The 20,358-nt window shown below is 36.1% G+C and overlaps 1 protein-coding gene across 4 annotated transcripts; it reads right to left on the bottom strand.

The window, feature by feature from the left end:
• Positions 1-2,539: 2,539 nt before the first annotated feature.
• On the bottom strand, positions 2,540-17,456 carry LOC129281160 (uncharacterized). Of its 4 annotated transcripts, none has more exons than XM_064113276.1 (7): positions 17,257-17,456; positions 13,169-13,288; positions 12,424-12,566; positions 11,689-11,899; positions 9,428-9,724; positions 6,710-6,830; positions 2,540-4,959 (listed from the first exon to the last, which is right to left on the bottom strand). In XM_064113276.1, exons 2-7 carry the CDS (start codon positions 13,272-13,274, stop codon positions 4,794-4,796), a joined length of 1,044 nt encoding a protein of 347 aa, XP_063969346.1. In that variant the 5' UTR covers positions 13,275-13,288; positions 17,257-17,456; the 3' UTR covers positions 2,540-4,793. The 4 variants fall into 4 exon arrangements, with proteins under 4 accessions (XP_063969346.1, XP_063969348.1, XP_063969345.1 ...); XM_064113278.1 differs by having other exon boundaries at positions 17,326-17,456; XM_064113275.1 differs by lacking the exon at positions 17,257-17,456 and adding an exon at positions 14,518-14,937.
• Between the last annotated feature and the right edge of the window lie 2,902 nt (positions 17,457-20,358).

The following is a 20,358-nucleotide window of genomic DNA, read 5'->3' as shown; positions in this document are numbered from 1 at the left end:
TGTCAACAAGCTTCCCACTGGTGGATGTCATGTGACATAGCATGTGACGACACGAGTGTCGTCTGCTACTTAAATTACTGTTCAAAGCTACCCCCCCCCCCACCTAACACCATACCTCCCCCACCCTAAAAAAATGGGTGACATATTTTCGATTTCCTATAAAGTAAATTTCCCATTAATGAACATAACTTAACATAAAATATACTTAAAACATAAAATGTACACTGCTTCAATGTACATAAACATACAGTTGACAGTACGTAACATACTGTTGAACTACTGTTCAAAGCTACCCCCCCCCCCCCACCCACACTGTAATGACTCAACAGAAGCTGCTCGAATTCTCACTTTTTTATCCAAAGTGTTCGCCACAGATATTCAAAATATCGTTTGGTTTTCAAGCGTCTAACATTCCGGACCTTTAGCATTTCTTAGGAGGAAACTCTCAACAACGCACCATTTTCTTTGAGAATGCAAGTCAAATCACAATGGAGAGCTGAGAGGCTTTTGTCGAAAGCTGGTGAACCGGCAGGGGCGGATCCAGCCTTCGCCAATAAAGGGGGGGGGGGCGAGAAAATTTTTCACCCATATTTTCTCCGATTGGCCGCTCAAAGTTGATATTTGTTTCTTTCTTTGAAGGGGGTAGTCCTACAGTCACTTTTTAGCTTAATTTTTATAAAACATCACAAAAATGCAACAATCTCATATAAGCCCATTCTAGATAGTGCGATCGTGTGCTAATTTTTGTTGTTGTTGAAATTTCATGTATTTTGTCCTGAAAATTGAACATTCAGGGCGATGTTTGTGATCCTGAACAAGACGCGTATGTAACTAGATAATTACTGCGAGCAGAAACTTTTATTATATTCTGGCTTGCTCTTAAAGGGGCCTATTAAGGACTGTTTGCAGTTGGATATGAAGGCGATCTTTCAACAATTAAATAATGCAAGCGCGAGGCGCGAGCGCAAAAGTTTTCACATTCCGACCTAAAAAAAATGCCATTATAAGCACTTTTTGTAATCATGAACGGGAAGTTATATAACTAAACGATAATGAGCTTTCATACCTTAAAACGGTAGACTAAATTAATGTTTTGTGAATCATGAAAAGGATGGGTAATTTTTGTATCTTCCTACATTAAAAATGTGAGTGCGGAGCGCGAGCAGTAATTTTTTTATATTCTCATCTGAAACTGTACAGTGTATAATCAAAGTACGTTTTAAATAAAGAAGAAGCTGCGTATCTCAATAAACATGCGTGCAGGTAATAGATTTAGACCTAGAATCTGGGCATTCTGAATACATTTTTCAAATCATGAAAATCAATAATGCGAGCGCGGAGCGCGAGCTGAAAATATTTGACATTCCGCTCTGAAAAGCACTGTGTAGGAAAATTGTAAAGTGGATGTGGATCACACTTAATAAATGATGTGAGCGCGAGGCGCGAGATGATATTTTTGTATTATTATTTTGACCCAGACCGGGACATTCATCATGAAAACGATGACTATCTTCCTATTCCTGTTCCTTAGTGCGAAATGATGCTTGTCGATATTCCATTCTGAAAAAGGGGACAAGTCAGTTATTAGGAATGATTTATGAAAATGTTATTATCTTATTTATTAATCTAATAAGCCTAATGATTGCACAAAATTTGTTGATAATAAGGCCTGAAAACTGGAAATTTCAAGCACTTTTATTATTGAATAGGATGCTTCGTCTCTTAATTGCCTCTCTTTCATTTCATTCTACCCCAGTTCTCTAATCTCTTTGTTCCTCTCCTTCTTCTTCTTCTTCTTTTTCTTCCTCTTCTTCTTCTTCTACTTCTTCTTCTTCTCTCTCCCTCCCCACCTCTCAATCTCTCTCTGAATATTGTATACATGTATCTTACAATTATTTTGATACTATATTTTTGCTCTTTTTTTGGTCACTTTGTAGCATGTTCATTGTTGTCACGATCGACTATTGTGTATTATCTTATAGATGGTAGCATTTAAGTTCACACAATGTATGCAATGGTTTTGTATTTTAATATTTGAACCTTAAGAAAATAGTTATATTTTTTTCTTTCAAACAGCAATTAAATATTTGCATTGAGAATAGGGTCTGTATCTAAGGACAAACACTGTATTTTGACAGGTTTGCATTTGTTTTGACAACATTATATACAAGCTTATATTCTAATTTTGATTTCATAACACATGTAATTGTCTATCATAATATTTCAAGTCATCTAAGTGTTTTCAACAATATAATTTATGAATGTAGTCAATAATGATAATTATATGCTTTTCTGATTAGGCTTTACCATCTCATAATAGCTTAACATTGTTTATTTAAATGCATAAACATTTCATATTGACTGGATTTTATAACTGCACATGGAAACAAACAAGAAAATTGTTGATTTGAATCATAAAGAAAAATCAGACAAGCATAATGCTGAAACTTTTATCAAAATCGAATGTAAAAAAGAAAGTTATGACATTTTCATGTTGCACTTATTTTCACAAAACAGAAAAAAAAATTCTTCATCAAACTTGGCTTTTATCCAAATTTATTATAAAATTAAAAACGCACTTCCTTAATATAAAGAACATGTAATTGGTACATTTTGTGACGTTAGTAAGGCATTCGATAGACTTAATCACGATATTTTACTTTTAAAACTTGATTATTATAGTGTGCGAGGTCAGTCCCTCCTTTGGTTAAAAAATTATTCAAGAACTCGAAAACAATACGTAACATTTAATGGCTATGACTCTGATTCACTTTGAATTCAATGTGGTGTCCCTCAAGGCTCTATTTTAGCCCCACTGTTATTTCTTCTGTCAATGACATTATAGATACGTCATCCATTTTATCTCTTGTATTATTCGCTGACGACACAAATGTTTTTTTTTCCTCTTAAATATCTCACTTCCTTAAACAATATATTAAATCATGAAATAAATAAAGTATCACAGTGATTTAAAGATAACAAACTATTTTTAACACAAAAAAGACTCATTACATACATTTTAAATATCATTCTCATTTACTCAAATTCACTTACAGATTGACGGCACGCCATTAGAACCGAAAACTCGCTCTAGATTTTTAGGCGTTATCATAGATCAAGCTTTATCTTGGAATGAGCATCTGCATCACATCCTAATGTGTATTTCGAAAAGTATTGGATTAATTTTCAAGTTAAAAATTATTCTACGTCATAAAACTTTATTTCTATTGTATAATTCCTTAGTACTCTTTTGTATAACCTACTGTAACGGTTTGGGGGCTAAATGTGGTTCTACAAAGCTGAATTCTATTTTTAAATTACAAAATAGAGTTGTTCTCATTAATATTGTCCAGGGTCTCATAACTTGTCCCACACCGATCCTTTATTTTTTTTTTTAAAGCACTAAAAATTGCCGACTTGTATACTCTTCAAGTGGCTATCATTAGTTTAAGTATATTAAAATAATCTACTCCCTTCGTCTTTGAAGACACGTTTAAGTTCAATAGTTCTGTCCATACCTAACCAACTCGTTTATCTGGAAACGTTCATCTCACAAACCACAGGCTATTGATTACCTCTAAATCAATTCGACATCATGGACCAAACATTTGGAAAAATCTTGCAGACAATATTAAATCTTGTTCCACCTTATACTCCTTAAAGCCACTCTTAAAAGAAATATCATTCAATTTTATTCATCCCATAATAAAAATTAACATAACCACACAAATATCAACATTCACTAATTAAAATTTCTTATTCTACTCTACTGATATCTACAGCACCTGCACCTGCATTGCACCCACTTGATCAGTAAATATCAACCTCGGTCACGAACCTTTTTATGAGGCCGCCATCAATTCAATTCAATTCAAGGTTTATTAAAAACGTGAGTCGCAGCCAAATGGCCGAATTGGTCATGTATACAAAGTAAAAACAATTAAAAGACTCATTTCATATTTCAAACATTAAAAAGCAGTAACCTTTGTAAAAACTGACATGAGAAATATGTGTATACGCAAAAATACTTAGACAATTAAAATTTATATACATGTACATAAGATAATGAGAAAATCTCAAGCTTAACCGCTTACGATGGCGGTCTCCTGCGTTCCGATATTTTCATTATTATTATCTTTATTATTGAAATAATAAGTTTATGCTCACATCGCCATTTTGTATTCATTATGTATCATGATTATATTTTTTATGTTATGGATTATTTTGTATATTGCATGTAATTATGTCGTATTTGATATTGTAAGTTATTTTAAAGGCAGTAATAAAAGCAAACGAGAACATAATTATCAACTATAGATGATAATCGCAGGAATTTAGAATCCTTTTGTCATCATATACCGGTGATGAATACACTGCAACAACTCCGGTGTTGATTCCGGGCTGGTGTTAAATCAACACCGGAGGTTTTGCAGTGTATTCATCACCGGAATATATTATATGTCCACACCAGAGAAGTATTGAAACAACACCAGTCTGGAATCAAACCGATGCTGTTTTAATACTTATTGGTGTTGTATAAACACCTATCTGGTGTTAGACCAAAACGAAACTTGTGTTGTTTAACACTTCTCTATCTGGTGTGGGCATATTAAGATTCCGGGATGGTGTTAAATCAACACCTCCAGAGTGTTTGCAGTGTACGCATTGCACGAAATGCTGGTATTCGCAAAGATAACGGACTTGCTGAAAAGCAAAGATAACGGACTTGCTAAAAAAAAGAAGCTGAATATCGCTTTTAATATCCCACATTAGTGATGTCTGTCGATGTGTAGCTACTTGTCTTTATTCAAATCCTTGAATTTTGCATCTGGAGTTCGTCTGATGGAGGCGCCCTTCCCTCCAAAGATCGTTTCTGAGTAAAGTCTGTCCTCTTTCCTGATGGTCCCATGAAGCTTATCGAAAAGCATCGTATTCACGCCAAAATTGCAATGGAAGTACCTGTCATATATAACGAAATAAAACAAATAATACACAATACAATCCTATATGCATAAATATGAAAAATAAAATTATTCAAGATCTCATGGGAGCACTCAAATCAGAGTAGCCTTCCCTGAATAACTGGTCTACATGCATGGCACTGGGAACGGTTTTTGTACTGAGGTGCTGATGGAAATTTGAAGAGCAAAATAAAAAGGTTTTAACTAAAAAATGGAGGTCAAATTGGTCTTGAAGAATTTAAAAAGCCCTCCAAAATCCAGGTTTCAATACAAAATTAAGGTAATTTTGGTTACATTTTTCTTTTCAATTTTTAAACATCTTCCAGAACACCTAGGGGGTGCTGCCTATGAAATATAATACACGCAGCTCCCCCAAGAAAATTTTAGGCAGCACCCCGCTTCCCAGGGCCATGCCTTCATGCTAATCAAAATTATTGATCGATGTGTGAAAATTGTTCATTGATTGGGAGGAATTTTAAAAAGTTATTTTTACAAAAGATTTTTTACAATCTTTGAAAGTTGATTTTAGAAATGAATTCGTATCAGGAAAGTAATAGGTTTGCTTTTTTCCATTAGCTTCTTTAATATTATATTTTGTAAAGCTTCCGTCTGACATCACGCATCATGGGTATAGCGAGTAACGCGATATTACCACAGAAACTGTGCGATAAAATGGCACATTTACTGCGGCAATACTGCAGTACGCGCAGTATACCTTCTATAACGGCCGGAAGGGGGTTTCGGAATACCCATTTGCATGATTGGTAACGTCATTTGTTGCCTTTGAATGAGAACGTTTCCGAGGTGTTCGTGACCTAGACGTCTCTCTTTAAATGAGAATGAAACTCTTGGAGCAAGTTAGGTTTTGTGAAAGCAGAAAAATCAAAGAATAAGATCAACAAAAGTTTGAGTAAAATAGGACTAGCAATAGAAGAGTTATGAGCATTTGAATGTCGAGATCACTAATGCTATGGAGATCCTCCCATTGGCAATGCGACCAAGATCTATGATGTCACAGATGAACAACTCTCCCCTTTTGGACACTGAAAATATACCCCAAAACATCTCTTTTTGCTCATTCTAATCATATGACAAACGATTCATCAATGATATAATGTTGTGAAACCTCTGTACTTGTCCTCTCATAAAGAGAACACCTCACCTTGTAATAGAGTCTATAAAAATGAGAATATAAGTGAAATAAGTACTAAAGTAATGAGGGAGTTGTACGTGTGTGACATCACAGATCTTGGTCGCATTGCCAATGGGAGGATCTACATGGCATTAGTGATCTCAATATTCAAATGCTCATAACTTTGTTATTATTCATTCAATCTTCCTCAAACTTTCAACAATATGTTTCTTTGATTTTTCTCTTTGATATAGATTCAGCTGGTTTCAAGGGTTTCATTCTCCTTTAATAATCTTCTTCATTTCTATCCTCTCTTTCTTTTGCTCTCTCTTTTTTTTAATTAATAATCGTTGGGGCGCCCCCCTCCCGCGTATAAATACCCTATGGTACTACCCCCATCCTTCATTATAGCTTTTCGTCACTTAGGCCTTATTCTAAAACAACTCTGCTATTTTGTAATTCAAGTTTATTTCAATTTGTTTTATTTCATTTTCAACAGAACAAAGTAAAGGTTTTAACTAAAAGATGGAGGTCATTGTACAGACCAGACATATCATTGGCCTGTATTGAAAATGGAAAACATGCAAATGGTATTTGAGAGAAAAATCTGAATTACTTATGGTGATCGTCGTGGAACATTGTGCTTGGTTGCCATGGCAGTTTAGAATGTAGATCGATTCCAGAGTGAGATATGATGCCGTAGTAGTATCCGTAGATCAGCCAGAACAGAAAAACCCCTTTGAAAAAATAAACATTACAAAGGATATTTGTTTCTTTCAATTAACTTTTCCTGGTCTTTCAATGATCTTTCAATGATCTTTAAATGATCTCTCGTTAGCCTTTCAGTGATCTCCGCAAAAAATCTGGAGAGAATGTTAAAAAATCATGGAAAGACTAATAAGAACTAAGTTCATCAATAGACCGCTGAAAGACTTCTGAAAGATCATCAAAAAAATTATTTTCCTGAAAGACCGCTGAAAGACTGTTTTGAACCGTTTCAAAACGATTTGGAGATCATGGAGACCACGAAGGTCACTGAAAGATCAATCAGGAATTGTGAAAGCCCTCGGGAGATCTTTCAAAGTTCATTGAAAGACCTTTGAAAAGCAAGCAAGTGTCACGATCTTATAGCTGTCTTTGAGAGGTCTTTCTCTCTGTAGAATGGGGGTTTAAACAAGAAATTGTGAAACTTGCTTTGTCAGGGAATCTTCAATTTGTAAATAATCAGCACCCTCAAATTACTGGTACCCTTACATAGGCCTTAGGCTTAGATCTATATCTACATCCAATTCTCAAACACTTCAGATTGCCATTAATGTCAAGACAACATGCTAGGCTAGGGCTAATACTGGACTAATAGTTTATTTTCAAACATGGACCTATATAAGAAATGGACGATAAATTAGAGCATTCTTTTGATGCAATCATAGCCGCCGTATCCCGATTATGTGCATATTAATGATAACATACAGGTGTTTTGACAATAGTGGGTTTTCGCCCAGCGTCGTACGACGCTATCTACGACGTAGAACGATCTCTTTGTTCGTGCGTCCGTCGCGCTCAACTCTCGCTTGTAAGCAGTTTCGCAAATCGCTGAACGCGGCCGGATCGACCGGCTGGCATGGTTGGCATGTAATGTTGACACGCCAACATGTGCATTGTATATGTTCCTACTATGTGCACACAACTGGCAGTGCCATGTGTCTTGCAGTCGCGTCGTCGACCGAGCCATGCAACGGCTTTTCAATCATATTTCAATAATCATACTCGTTTAAACTTCTACTGTAACATTTTGAAATTATACTTAGCTTGATTTTAGTATAATTGAAATGGTACTCACCGAAAAACTCGCATTCGAGTCCATGTTTTGAAGCTTTCAGCTATCAGTGTAGTCAGAGTAGAGTACAACATGTGCATGCACGCGATGGGCGAATGTGTTTACATCGATCGGCTCAGCTTGCTCGCTCTACAAGCGATCTGATTGGCTGTTGACGGCTGTTGACAAATCCTACGTTCTAATGCGGACGCCCGCTAATTTGCGGAAGAACCGTCCGTGATTTGAGCTCAAGAACGCTCGGGCCTCTGTTTCCATGAAAGTTGGCGATTTTTGCACACGTACGTTCTACGTCGTACGACGCTGGGCGAAAACCCACTAATAGTGGCTACCAAGGCGTATCTTTCACAAATGAATCTTTGTCCTAGTCTTGGCGTTTTCTAGCTGATGCCCTGCATTAAAATATAGCTTTCAACCAACCTGCTTCAGATTTGGAAGAGCAAAATTGAGAAGCAGACAATTTTTGTGATACAAAATTTGTTATTACTATTTGCACTCTTCTGCACACTCGTAATGACTTTGATAAACTGAGGCAGACACGTCCCCTACAAGCTATATGCCATGATTCTCTGAAATATTACGAGGAAATCTCCAATATTGTGATTATCAGTTATAAACAATCAATATTATTTTAGCCTATATCTTGAAATAAGGATACAGTTTTCCAAATAAAACCCATGGAACTAAGATTAGCATTTGTCAAACAGAACTGCACATTAATCTTCCAGGATTTTAGTGATTTATTACCTTCTGCGCGTACAATTTGTGTAATATTTATATCTAATCACGGAACGCTTCTTTTAACTCAGGGCCTTATTGACGGCGACCATGATGGGATGAATATGGAGAGAATGTTATTCAGATGACAATGACAGTCACATGTTTGTGAATTCATACTACGTCCAGGGTTCAAATAAATAATTGCGCGTTTCTACGGAATTCGTCGAAGCTTTACGCGGGAATAGCCACTTTACCCGTCTGGGCATCTATCCATGGAAATGTTGTAATTGCTGTGTGAGTTTGGGACAATACATTCATGACAACTGTAATCTATCTGGCATAGTCATGGTGTCTGATTATAGAGTACCTGAGCAATGACGTCAGTTGCCATGGTGTCACGGCGGCCTGGTTCTAAACAAATGAACCAGGAGTGTGTTTTTCATAGGAGAAAATGGCTACTAAAGGAATTTCATCGCTTGCAACCTCAGAATGATAGGGCAATTATAGACGACCATTGGCTGCGAATGACAGTGACGTCACACTTCGGTACTCTTTTGGCGATACATTTTCTATATTTTCGGGGTTCGTATTCGCAAGGTGCACATGAGTAAAAGCTATACTTATTGAATGATATTTCTGTCAGGTATACCTATTTGTAATTGGACCACAGAGGACAATCAGAGCAAGGAATAAATTCTTGATCGCATTATGGCGTTCTCTGATTGGCTAATGCGTGAACAACATGATCGCATTCAGCATGTTCCGTTGATTTTATTTTACCTGCGTGTAATGGAAACAGGAAAATCGGAATCTCGAGGAAAAACTGGAAGTAGATGAATTCACAAGGATGCATGGCAGCGGTTGACCAGGGAGTTGGAGCTTTGAATCGATGATGAAGCTTGTGAAATCGACGGTAAAAGAGTGGGAAGTGCAGCAAACGATGAGGATAGTACATAGCTGCTTCGTTGTACAGGTAAGTAAGTGGGATGGAGGCGATGAAGTAGCCCCACCCGTAGTCGTTGATGCCGTAATAGAGCTTTGTTTCCCCTCCGTTCATAATGTACGTCACGAGGGTACCTTTGCGGGATGAAAAGAAAAACAATATAGCAATTTCATGTGATTATTTCGGAAGGCATGTTCATACAAGCTGCTTTTCACTGACGAATCTCAAAATCTACGGAAGTCATATAGCCGCTAGTACTCCTTGATGATATTTGTTTATATTTGTCTTTGTCTTTTCATCAAGGAGCCTAGGCACGGGCCCTATAGACCTGCGTGTCGAATGTGGTAAACAGTGATGGATTCCTCTCGAAAATCCACATTTACCACATTAATTTTGGGAAAACAATGGGAAATTTATCCTGTTTTTTAAGCCTTATTTTATACTTTTGATGCGTATAAAGGCTTCAAAAATGTTAATAAAAAGGTGAAATTCGAAGTTTCTTACCAAACAGATCACTTGCTTGTAACGACAAAGTATTCCCACGCTGTATCACACAATGACATGACCTTTGGCTATTATGACTATTATAAGATGTCATAATTTTCATTATTAATACGTAATTATTTACAACTTGTTGAGAGTAGAACAACTCAAAAACGGTAGGACCCAAGTTACAGCATCATTTACATTTCTTATAAATATATCTCTGACAATGAGAGCACAGATTTGAAACGGGAAAATCATAGCAATGACTATGCCTATATGCTTTTACACATAGGCAAATCCAGGGGGCTCAGGGGCCCGGCCCCCTTATTGGCGGAGCAAAAATAAAGAAAAATAGGGGGAAAAGAAAAAAAAGAACGGGAAAGACAGAAGGAAATAATGTGAGGGGAAGACTTGCAAAAAAAAAAACTTTCATGTCACTATATAAAATTTTCGCTCGCGCTCGCATTGCCTGTTCGATGAGATTCATATCTTGCTCAATAGGCTGATATGGAGCTTAAAGATGCTCCGGGATGACGATATTTATATCTCAATAAATAGAGTAAAGTTCACAAAGCAAAATGCTGAAAATTTGATCAAAATCGAATAACAACGAAGTTACTGAATTTTAAAAATTTGCATTATTCCGGTGAAACAGTTCTAGGCATGTCTTCATGCCTATTTATTAGGTGGGCTGATGATGCCATATCCCCACTTGTTCTTTTGTATTTTATTATATGAAATTAGGTTTATTAAAAATCTATCAAGAACTAAAATAATTCGATTAACAACTGATTAAGTGAGTAGTTATTTCTTGCTGCAACTTATTTCATCATAATGGAGACATATCATTTACACATTTTTGAAAAAATGAAACAATTATGATTTCATGTTATAACGTAAAAAAAAGGAAATCCTAGCTACACCACTGATTCAGATCAGTGGTATAACACAATGACATTTTGTTTTGCGATGACGTACCTTTACTGATATGTACAGATCAGTGTGTACTTCCTATGAGGCGCCGTTTGTAACACAATTATATACACAAATTATTATTTATCGTGGAAATCTTTTGTCGTTGCAAGAAAGTGATCTGTCTGGTAAGAAACCTTCGAATTTTAACCTTTTTTGTTAATATTTTTGAAGCCTTCATACGCATTACGAGTACGAAGGCTTCAAAACAGGATAAATTCCTTTTTTTTTCTTCAAAAATTAATGTGGTAAATCCATCATTGTTTACCACATTCGGTTCTAGGGCCCGTGTCTAGGCTCCGTGATCAATGAAAAGACAAAGACAGATATGATAAAGTATCATCACGGAGAAAAGGTAAAGACAGATATGATAAAAGTATCATCACGGAGTCCTCTAGGCTACGGAAATCATAAACTTCAATTGAAATTGAATATTACTTAAAATCAGTGAATGCTTTACCAAAGGTCAATTTCATAGCTTTTGCATTAATGTCAGTGGCAATCTGCAATCAAATTTCTTCAGTTAATAAGTTGAGGGGTCCTAATTCTTTTTCTTGATTTTTTTGCCGATTTAAGGAAAGGATAATGGATAGCGGAAATTGCCCAAAGAAAACTCAGAATTACCTTGAAACTTGCTTACCTGATATAAAAGACCCAATTACCATGTTCAGAGATCCCAACCAAAACTCCAACCGGTCTTCTTCCGGTTTTAAAAACCGATCCGGCTGGCATTTCCAGTCTGCTGCCCTCTCACGGCGTTGTATGTAGTAGTACCATTTCAAGTATCCACCAACTCCATAGAAGATGAGGAAAGCCCCGGTTAAAGATTGAAGAACGTAAAATCCTAAGCCCTAAGAAAAAAAAACAGATGAAAGACACCTCACAATCCAAATACGAGTGATAATTGTTTGAAATGTTCAGTTCCCCAAAAAAGAATTGTGTTGGTAGCTATCGTGTTTGAAGGGGGTCAGTTGATGCCCTTAAGAGTTGACAAAATCAGTCATAACGTATAATTTATTGGCTTTGGTTATGGAGCGACATTAGGAGAAAGCTCTAACAAAGTAATCAATGTGTAATTCTTAAGTTCTTTCCCCATAAGGAAAGATGTCAATATGAAACTTTTGCAGAGTATTCATTTCCGCAGCTTGTAACAAAATAATAAAAATCACTTTTCATGAAATGCTCCCCAATCTTATTGTTACAAGCTACTGAAATTCTTGTATTTGATTGGCTCAGAGTAATACCGTCAGCGCAAATCACAAACTTTTTGTTTCAGGAAATACTTCCTGATGTTATTTCTATACAGGTAAGGAATTACAGTTCTAAAATTTATATGTGAGAAAAATTATCACATTTCCATTTCAAGACCACGAACCTTTAGGTATTTCCCATGGCTTCCGAAATCATGATCGGTTGAGTTGTCGATGTCGAAGGACGTGTGTTGAGAGGAGGTCGTTCTCCATGTCGTATCACCCTGCCAAAGTCCCTTGACTTGGACGTAAATAAGTAACCAGTCCCCTGTTGAAAGTATGATGATATTAAAAGAGGGTGATCTATCTTTATATCCATGTTCCCCTCTATTTTCCTATACATTCATGGATCCAGGGATTAAATTGTCTTTTTCTAAATTAGTTGATTATATGATATTTTAGGGCTTAATTGGTCCCACTGCCATGACTGCACTTACGGATGCGAGCGGATGAAAACGGATGGAGCCACCCCTAAATTTTGCCTGTCCGCTGTATCCTTTAGGAGAACGTTTTGTGTCCGTCGGCCAGTGGGACCAGGTCTGGATAGTATGTGGGTAAAACTACTTAGTTCTTATTCCGCCAGGGAACTACATCGGCCTCCGTCTTAAAATTTAGAAGAAAAAAAATCTATAGTCTTCTACAATTTACTGGGTGATCACCTTTACGAATTTCTATTACAATTACAAGCGTATTTCTATCACCTTTACTTACTAATTTTCCATTACCATAACTTACGAATTGTCCATTACCACGACTTACGAATTTTGCCATTACTATTGCTTAAGAAGTTCCGATTTCCATTTCATACGAATTTTCCATTACCAGCACGTACGATATAATTATTTTTGTCATGAGAAAAGTGAAGCCTACCTCGAAAACCAGTGGCAAGTACTGCTGTTAACAGAGCACCAAGTCCCACGACAACAGCTGTTTTGACTCTGGCCAGTAGGGAGGCAAGAGTGGAGAGAATGGCCATAACACTTCTCGAAACTCAAAAGAGAATAAAATGGAGAAAGACATTTATTAAAACACATCCTGCAGTAATAATAAGCGTAAATCATATTTATTATCCATATTTTTTTCTAGGTTATTGAAACGGCATATCATGCACCCTAGCTCTTCAATAAAAACGAAAATATATTATAAAGTGAATAGATAGGCCTATTATAATCATGATAAAATGCATTGTTCACATACGTATAAAATCCACCGCAGGCTATTTGGAACATTAAACTCTCCTATTGGCAAACTCTTGTCTTGAAGCTGGTCATGCACAATGGCTCAACAGATCCGAAACTGCTCGAATTCTCCTTTTCCTCTTTCTTTATTATATCCACAGCGATCTCCACAGATTTTCAGTATATATCGATTGGTTTACGTATGTCTTTCCTTCTCGGATGTTACAGTAATCGTAGTAGTCCTCATCAGGACATATTCACCGCACAATCCACTTGTTCACTGCAACCATCCTGCCTGTGGGGAATCTACAGGTTGGACTATGGCATGGCAATGCTGTTATAGCACACACTTTAAAAAATGATTAAAATATCACTTTTGTGATCAAAATTACTAATTTCCATACAGTTGCAATTTATTTTTCATTAGTAAATTGGGAATAATTTTTGTATTCACTAGAGCGCTCAAAAACTTGAATTTTTGGCATATTTTTGTGTACGCCCTCTATTGGTGGAAAATAATATGGCAAGAAAATTTTCATTTTTTATCTCTATTTTTTATTAAGAAAAAAATAATCTAAAGAATCAAATTTACTTAAGGGCCAAGTCGTATGATGAATAGGTGTAATGGAAACTGTCAGTGTAAAAAAATCAAGGATTTGTCCCAAAGAAAAAGAGAATATAAGCCAAACATTGCCATCCTTATTTTGCCACACATGGAGATGTAACTGAGAACAAGGTTATATCATTACCTTGTTCATTGAATGAGTGGCACAATCCTTTGAACCATGTCAGAGTAGTAGGTCCATGTTTGAACCATCAAGGTCCAGTATTGATGACAAACTTTGTGTAATACCTCGGTCACATTTGCTCTACGGCGACCGTACGGCGAGTCGAAAACAGCCGTTTTAACACTTTTTGTACCAGCTACTTATAGGTGGTTTGAATAAAGATGAATAAAACGGCTGTTTTCGACTCGCCGTACGGCCGCCGTAGAGCAAATGCGACCGAGGTATTACTTTAGAGTTTCCTGTCCAGACTTACTATAATTCGCTGTCGGGACGGTCGATTGTTCAGAACAAGGTCGCATAATATTCATTGTGATCTTGGCTCTGAACACAATACGGTGGCCGATCAAGCGTTCCTGTTGAGTTCACACAAACCGAACTAATTCCCGATCTTTGTATCAAATGCTAATTTTCGAATTGCCTGTTCCGTTTGAAACGAATACCGACAAAGCACACGGCTACAAAGTAACACATATGCACCAATGGTCAAGGACATCGAATTCGAAAGAGAACATGTCAAAGTTGTTTTTTCTTCAGCTAAAATTGGTTCGCGTGGCTTTGTTTTTGAAACGACAACTGTGCAAGGCTATTAAGTGTTGTCATTTTGCAAAAGGCAAGTCTCTCTCAAAGTTTTCAGCAGAGAGTTCTCAAAACTTGCTATCGTGTATTCTTTTGTGATAATTTATACAACTGAGCAGTCAGACCGCAGGTCCCTATGCTAATGAGCAAAAAGGCCAGATTCATCCAAATCATCTCGTGGCTGAATCCTCCTCCTTGCAAAATCTCGTGATTCGTGAGATTTTCTTTCTCTAAGAATTTACCTGTTTTAACCTCAAGTTAAATGAAATATTATTGCACCATCAGATAGAGTAAAAGTTACTCTTTCATATTGGCCATTTATTTTGGATACAATAGTTTGATAAATAAGTGAATTTCTGGCCTGAAAATGTGCCTCAAAACTGAATTTTCTTCCTCTGTTTTCTTTTGCAAATTGTGCAAAACTTTTTATTTTGAGCCTCAATGATATCTATATCACCATAAAGCTGAACTTCTGTACTTTCTCACAATGCCACTCTTGATATGCGGCACCTTTTAATCGGGTCAAGATCACACTTTTCCCACCAAGGTACAAGACGAGATTTCTGAAATTTTGTACTTGCATGAAATCCAGAGTTCTGATTGGCTGGATAAGGTTCACAGAACAACAGGCGCGGGGTATTTGAGGAGATTACCACATGGGAAGTGTGACTTTCCCACGAACCCAGGCACTGGGACCGTTGGAATTTGCCATTGTGTGGTCTCTTTGACCAATCAGAGTGCAGTATTCTTGTTTTCAAACTGCTTTATGTACTTGGCAAATGAAAAGTGTGATCTTGACCCGATTAAACCAATTCTTATTTTGAAACCTATATCATTTTAAAGCATACATATTCAGCTTTATCATGATATAAAAATCATTTGGGCTCAAACAAAAATAAACTGTGAAAATAGCAGCTTTTGTCAGGTGAAAATAATAGTTTTGTAGCATATTTTAGATCAAAATTTTAACCTATATTACAAAATCTTTGAAAAAATCCAAACACATGACCTGAAAAAATGATTCTTCTTCTTTACAATGGTACCAAATTTATGAAATTCGATGCACAATTAGAGCATCAATGACCGAATGAAAAGAGGTATTTTGGTCCGCATCAAGCTCATTAAATATGCAAAACATCTCAAGTCATGAATATCACTTGGATGAAAGAAGCCACTTTCTTGGGACCTGCAGTCTGACTGTGAGCCAAGGAAGAGCCCCAGTGGGAGTGTTGGCTGCCCCTCACTTAATGACTCTTCTTTTCCATGTTTTTCTCTGACATCTCATATTAATGCTGCAATATCTTGCCATTCTGTGTAAAAATAACACACATTATATTTAATTAACTTTGTATTTACTCACACTACAAACTGCAATTAAAGGCCATCTATCATAGACACAACTCATAAGACCTGCTGTTACAAACTTCTCCTGAAGACGACAAGAACACACTTGTCAAAACGTCGAGTTTAGGTGGTCCTTTTCAGGACCAACAGACCCGAGAAAGATACATGGTGTACATTGAAGCCTTCTACACTATAATGGGTAAAACTGCTTTATTCTTTATTCTGTCAGGGAATTACATTGACCTCTATCTTGGAATTAAAAAAAAATATATCGTCTTCTACAATTTACTGGGTGATCACCTTTACGAATTGTCCATCACAATTACAAGCATTCCATCACCATTACTTACGAATTTTCCATTCATGACTTAAGAATTGTACATTACGACTTACGAATTTTCCATTGCCCTTTCCTACAAAATAATTTTCCATTGCCATTACCTATTTATTTCCCATTCCCATAACTTGTGAATTTTCTATTACCATTACTTAACTATTTTACCATTACTATTGCTTAAGAAGTTACGATTACCATTACATACGAATTTACCATTACCAGTACGTATGATATTATTCTTTTCGTCATGAGAAAAGTGAAGCCTATCTCGCAATCCAGAAGCAAGTACTCCTATTAACAGAGCACCAAGTACCACAACAATAACTGTTCTGACTTTGGCCAGTAGGAAGGCAATATTGGAGAGAATAGCCATAACACTTCTCAAAACTCAAACCAGAATAAAATGGGGAAAGATATGGCCTTTTGAAAGATAATATGGTATTATTAAAACACATCTTGCGGTAATAATAAGCGTATACCATATGTTTATGTTATTGAAACGGTATACCATGCACTCTACCTCTTCAATAAAAAAACAGTACATGATCAGATTGGCATTATCCTGGCTTAATTAAGTCACCACTCCATTGTTCACTGCCGTTCATTTCGTCAGCGGCGGTGACTTCCTTCATCTCCCACTGACTTTGTACACAACGAGCGCACACACACTGACACTCACGAGAAGAGAAGAGCAGTGACTTATTTCAGGATAAGGCCATAAGATTGTTCACATACTTATAAAATCCACTGTATAGGCAAACTCTGGGATCGAAGCTGGTCATGCACAATTACTGTAGTCCTCACCAAGAGATAATCATCGCATAATCCTTTCTTTGAAGCAAGGTCCACTACTGATGGCAAACTTTGTGTTACCAAGGTGTTACTCAGAGTTGCCACTCAGAGTTGCCTGACGGACTTTTGTTCGGAACACGGGTGCATAATATGTAAACAAATTATTATCAAACTTGATGGCCTTTTGTATGGATTGCTAGTGAATATTATTTCGGTATAGGCCTAGGTCTTTTATGAAAAACCATTCACCTGCATGAAATCGGTGAGTTGATTTCTAAGGTTACATTTTGAATGGCACTATACCCAAATATCTGATTTCATACCGGAGAATAGCCTGCCACGGATAGCTGTGCTGCTTATTATTTTTGGTCATTCTTTAATGGCTCAGTCATGATTTTTATGAATTGTGACATATTTTTTCAATATGGGTATTATTCTCGATCGTAACCTTTTTAGAGTACATAAAATCTCATCAAAAGAATGTTTAAAGACCCATTGGGAGAGGTCAACCATTATTCAGAGCGATTTCTTCACTATTCTTTTTAATTCTTGCGTGTGTGTGTGTAGGGGGGCTATACACACACACACACACACACACGCATTAAACGCGCGCGCACACACACACACTTACCCCAAACACCCCCATCCCTCACCTGTTTAGAAAGTCCATGGCTATTCCTACTCCATATTCCAATATCATTTCAGTATTAGTCTCGGCTAGAACAGGCATAACCTTGTTTTTTTTTATATATAATATACAATATTTTGCATGGTTTCTTGTCAATTCGAGGGTGCTGATTACGAATCTGAATGATGCCACTCGTGTAACCTTGAGCATTTTCCGCAAATTGGCCAAATACAATATGGCCGCCAAAATATGCAAATTACCCATGAAAATCATTGAATTGCCCGCACATTGGCTATAGAATGCATAAAATTGTGTGGCAGGAGTGAAATACTCTCTGAAAAATGATTTTTGACAAATTCATTTTCTCTCTTAATATTCAAAATGACCGCCATAGACCCTGTATACTCTATTATGTACAATATGAATAGGAAAAACTAATTTTCACAAAAACGAGCCCTAAACTGCAAGTAATTGATCTATGAATGAAGAAATGTATGAAAATCATCGTTACTAACGAGATAGGCCTATATCATTTATTATGTCATATGGGAAAATTGCTGTATTTTGATATTCAGAAAAGCCGCCACTGACCCAAACAGTATTATGTACAATGGCAATGGAGGCCAAAAGAATCACAAGTGGGCACTAATATGCATATTGTGAAGATAAACGAGTAGAATACTGACTAAAAACTTAATTTTAACGAAATATATTAGCCTATTTAGTATGGCGTGTATGTGATAAATGCTGTGTTTCGATATTCAAAATAGCCGTCAAAGACCCTAAAAGTATTATGTATAATGAGAAAAGGGACCAAAGAAATCAAGCGAGTGAGCACTAAAATGCATGTATTCGTGATAAATAAATGGGATAGTGTCTTAAAAACACAATTTTTAACGAAATATATCAGTCAGGTTTCAGGTTTGTGTTATATACTGTATTTTGACTTTCAAAATGGCTGCCATAGACATTGACTGTCTTATGTAGGCATAAGACAATACGGGACTGGGAAACCAATTTTTACAGGAGTGAGCACCATAAATGCACGTAATTGTGATCTATGAGTAAAATATTTTCTGAAAGCATAATTTATAAAAAGATATATATGTCATTTTTCTGCCAGGTATGTGATAAATACTGTATTTTTAGTCAAAATGGCCGCTACATGTCCTAATGGTATTATGTACAATGTGAATGGGGACACTAAATGATTTTAATACATTTTGGCTTTGCTTGACTAAATAGTGTTGTATGAGTGAAATGTCTGAAAACATGATTTATAACAAGATATATATTTTATGTATTTAGGTGATAAATGCTTTATTTCAAAATTCAAAATGGGCGCCATATGCCCTTTTGTGAAAACTATATGTCCCCATTCAAATTGTACATAACAGGCCTACGATAACGAACTATGGCGGCCGTTTTCAATTTCAAATGCAGCATTATCACCTTAATTACGCAAGATATGATATCCATATATCTATCAACATGATCAAGAAACCATGGTTTTAGACAATATTTCACTCCTACATCACAATTATATGAAATATTTCTAGTCAAGCAAAGCCAAATTCTGTCAAAATTACATGTCCCGAGTTACAATGTAGGCATACATAATACTTTTAGGGTCTGTGCCGGCCATTTTGAATTTTAAAATACAGCATTTATTACCTCCATGACCAACATGTGATGTATTTAGTTCGAACTCTTGTTAATGACAATATTATTACTCATACATCACAGTGACGTGCGTTTTATGATTCTCATTCATTTGAAAATAATATTTCCCTATACGCATGTTACCTAATCTAGTTAGCATGGTTAGGGCTTGGAGCTATCACCTACATGGCAGAAGAAATGCTATATTTCATAAAAATCATGTTTTCAAAATAAAATTTTACTCATACAACAGGATTATGTGGATTTCATAGTCAAGCAAATCCAATTCTTAAAATATTATATGTCCCCATTTACATTGTAGATAATACTATTAGACTGAGCCTTTTGAATTTCACAACACAGCATTTATCTCATGCATGACGAAATAAATATGTTTCGCTGGAAAATATGTTTTCAGACAATATTTTACTCGTAGATCACAATTACATGCATTTTATGGTTCTTACTCTTGTGAAAATTAGTTTCTCCATTTCCATTGTACATAATAATTATAGGGCCTATGGCGGCCATTTTGAATTTCAAAATGCAGAATTTATCACATACAATGCATATTGAATATTATATTTCTTTAAAATTATGTTTTTAGTCAGTATTCCACTCGTTTATCTTAATAATATGCATTTTAGTACTCACTCTTGTGATTTTTTGTACCTATTAACATTGTACATAATACTGCTAGGGGGTTTGGTGGCATTTTGAATATCAAAATACATCATTTATCACATATACATGAC

Source organism: Lytechinus pictus, chromosome 18, assembly GCF_037042905.1.
Source record: "Lytechinus pictus isolate F3 Inbred chromosome 18, Lp3.0, whole genome shotgun sequence".
Taxonomy (NCBI): Eukaryota; Metazoa; Echinodermata; class Echinoidea; order Temnopleuroida; family Toxopneustidae; genus Lytechinus; species Lytechinus pictus.
Note: the sequence above shows the minus strand (reverse complement) of the source record. Positions and strands in the feature narration are given on the sequence as shown.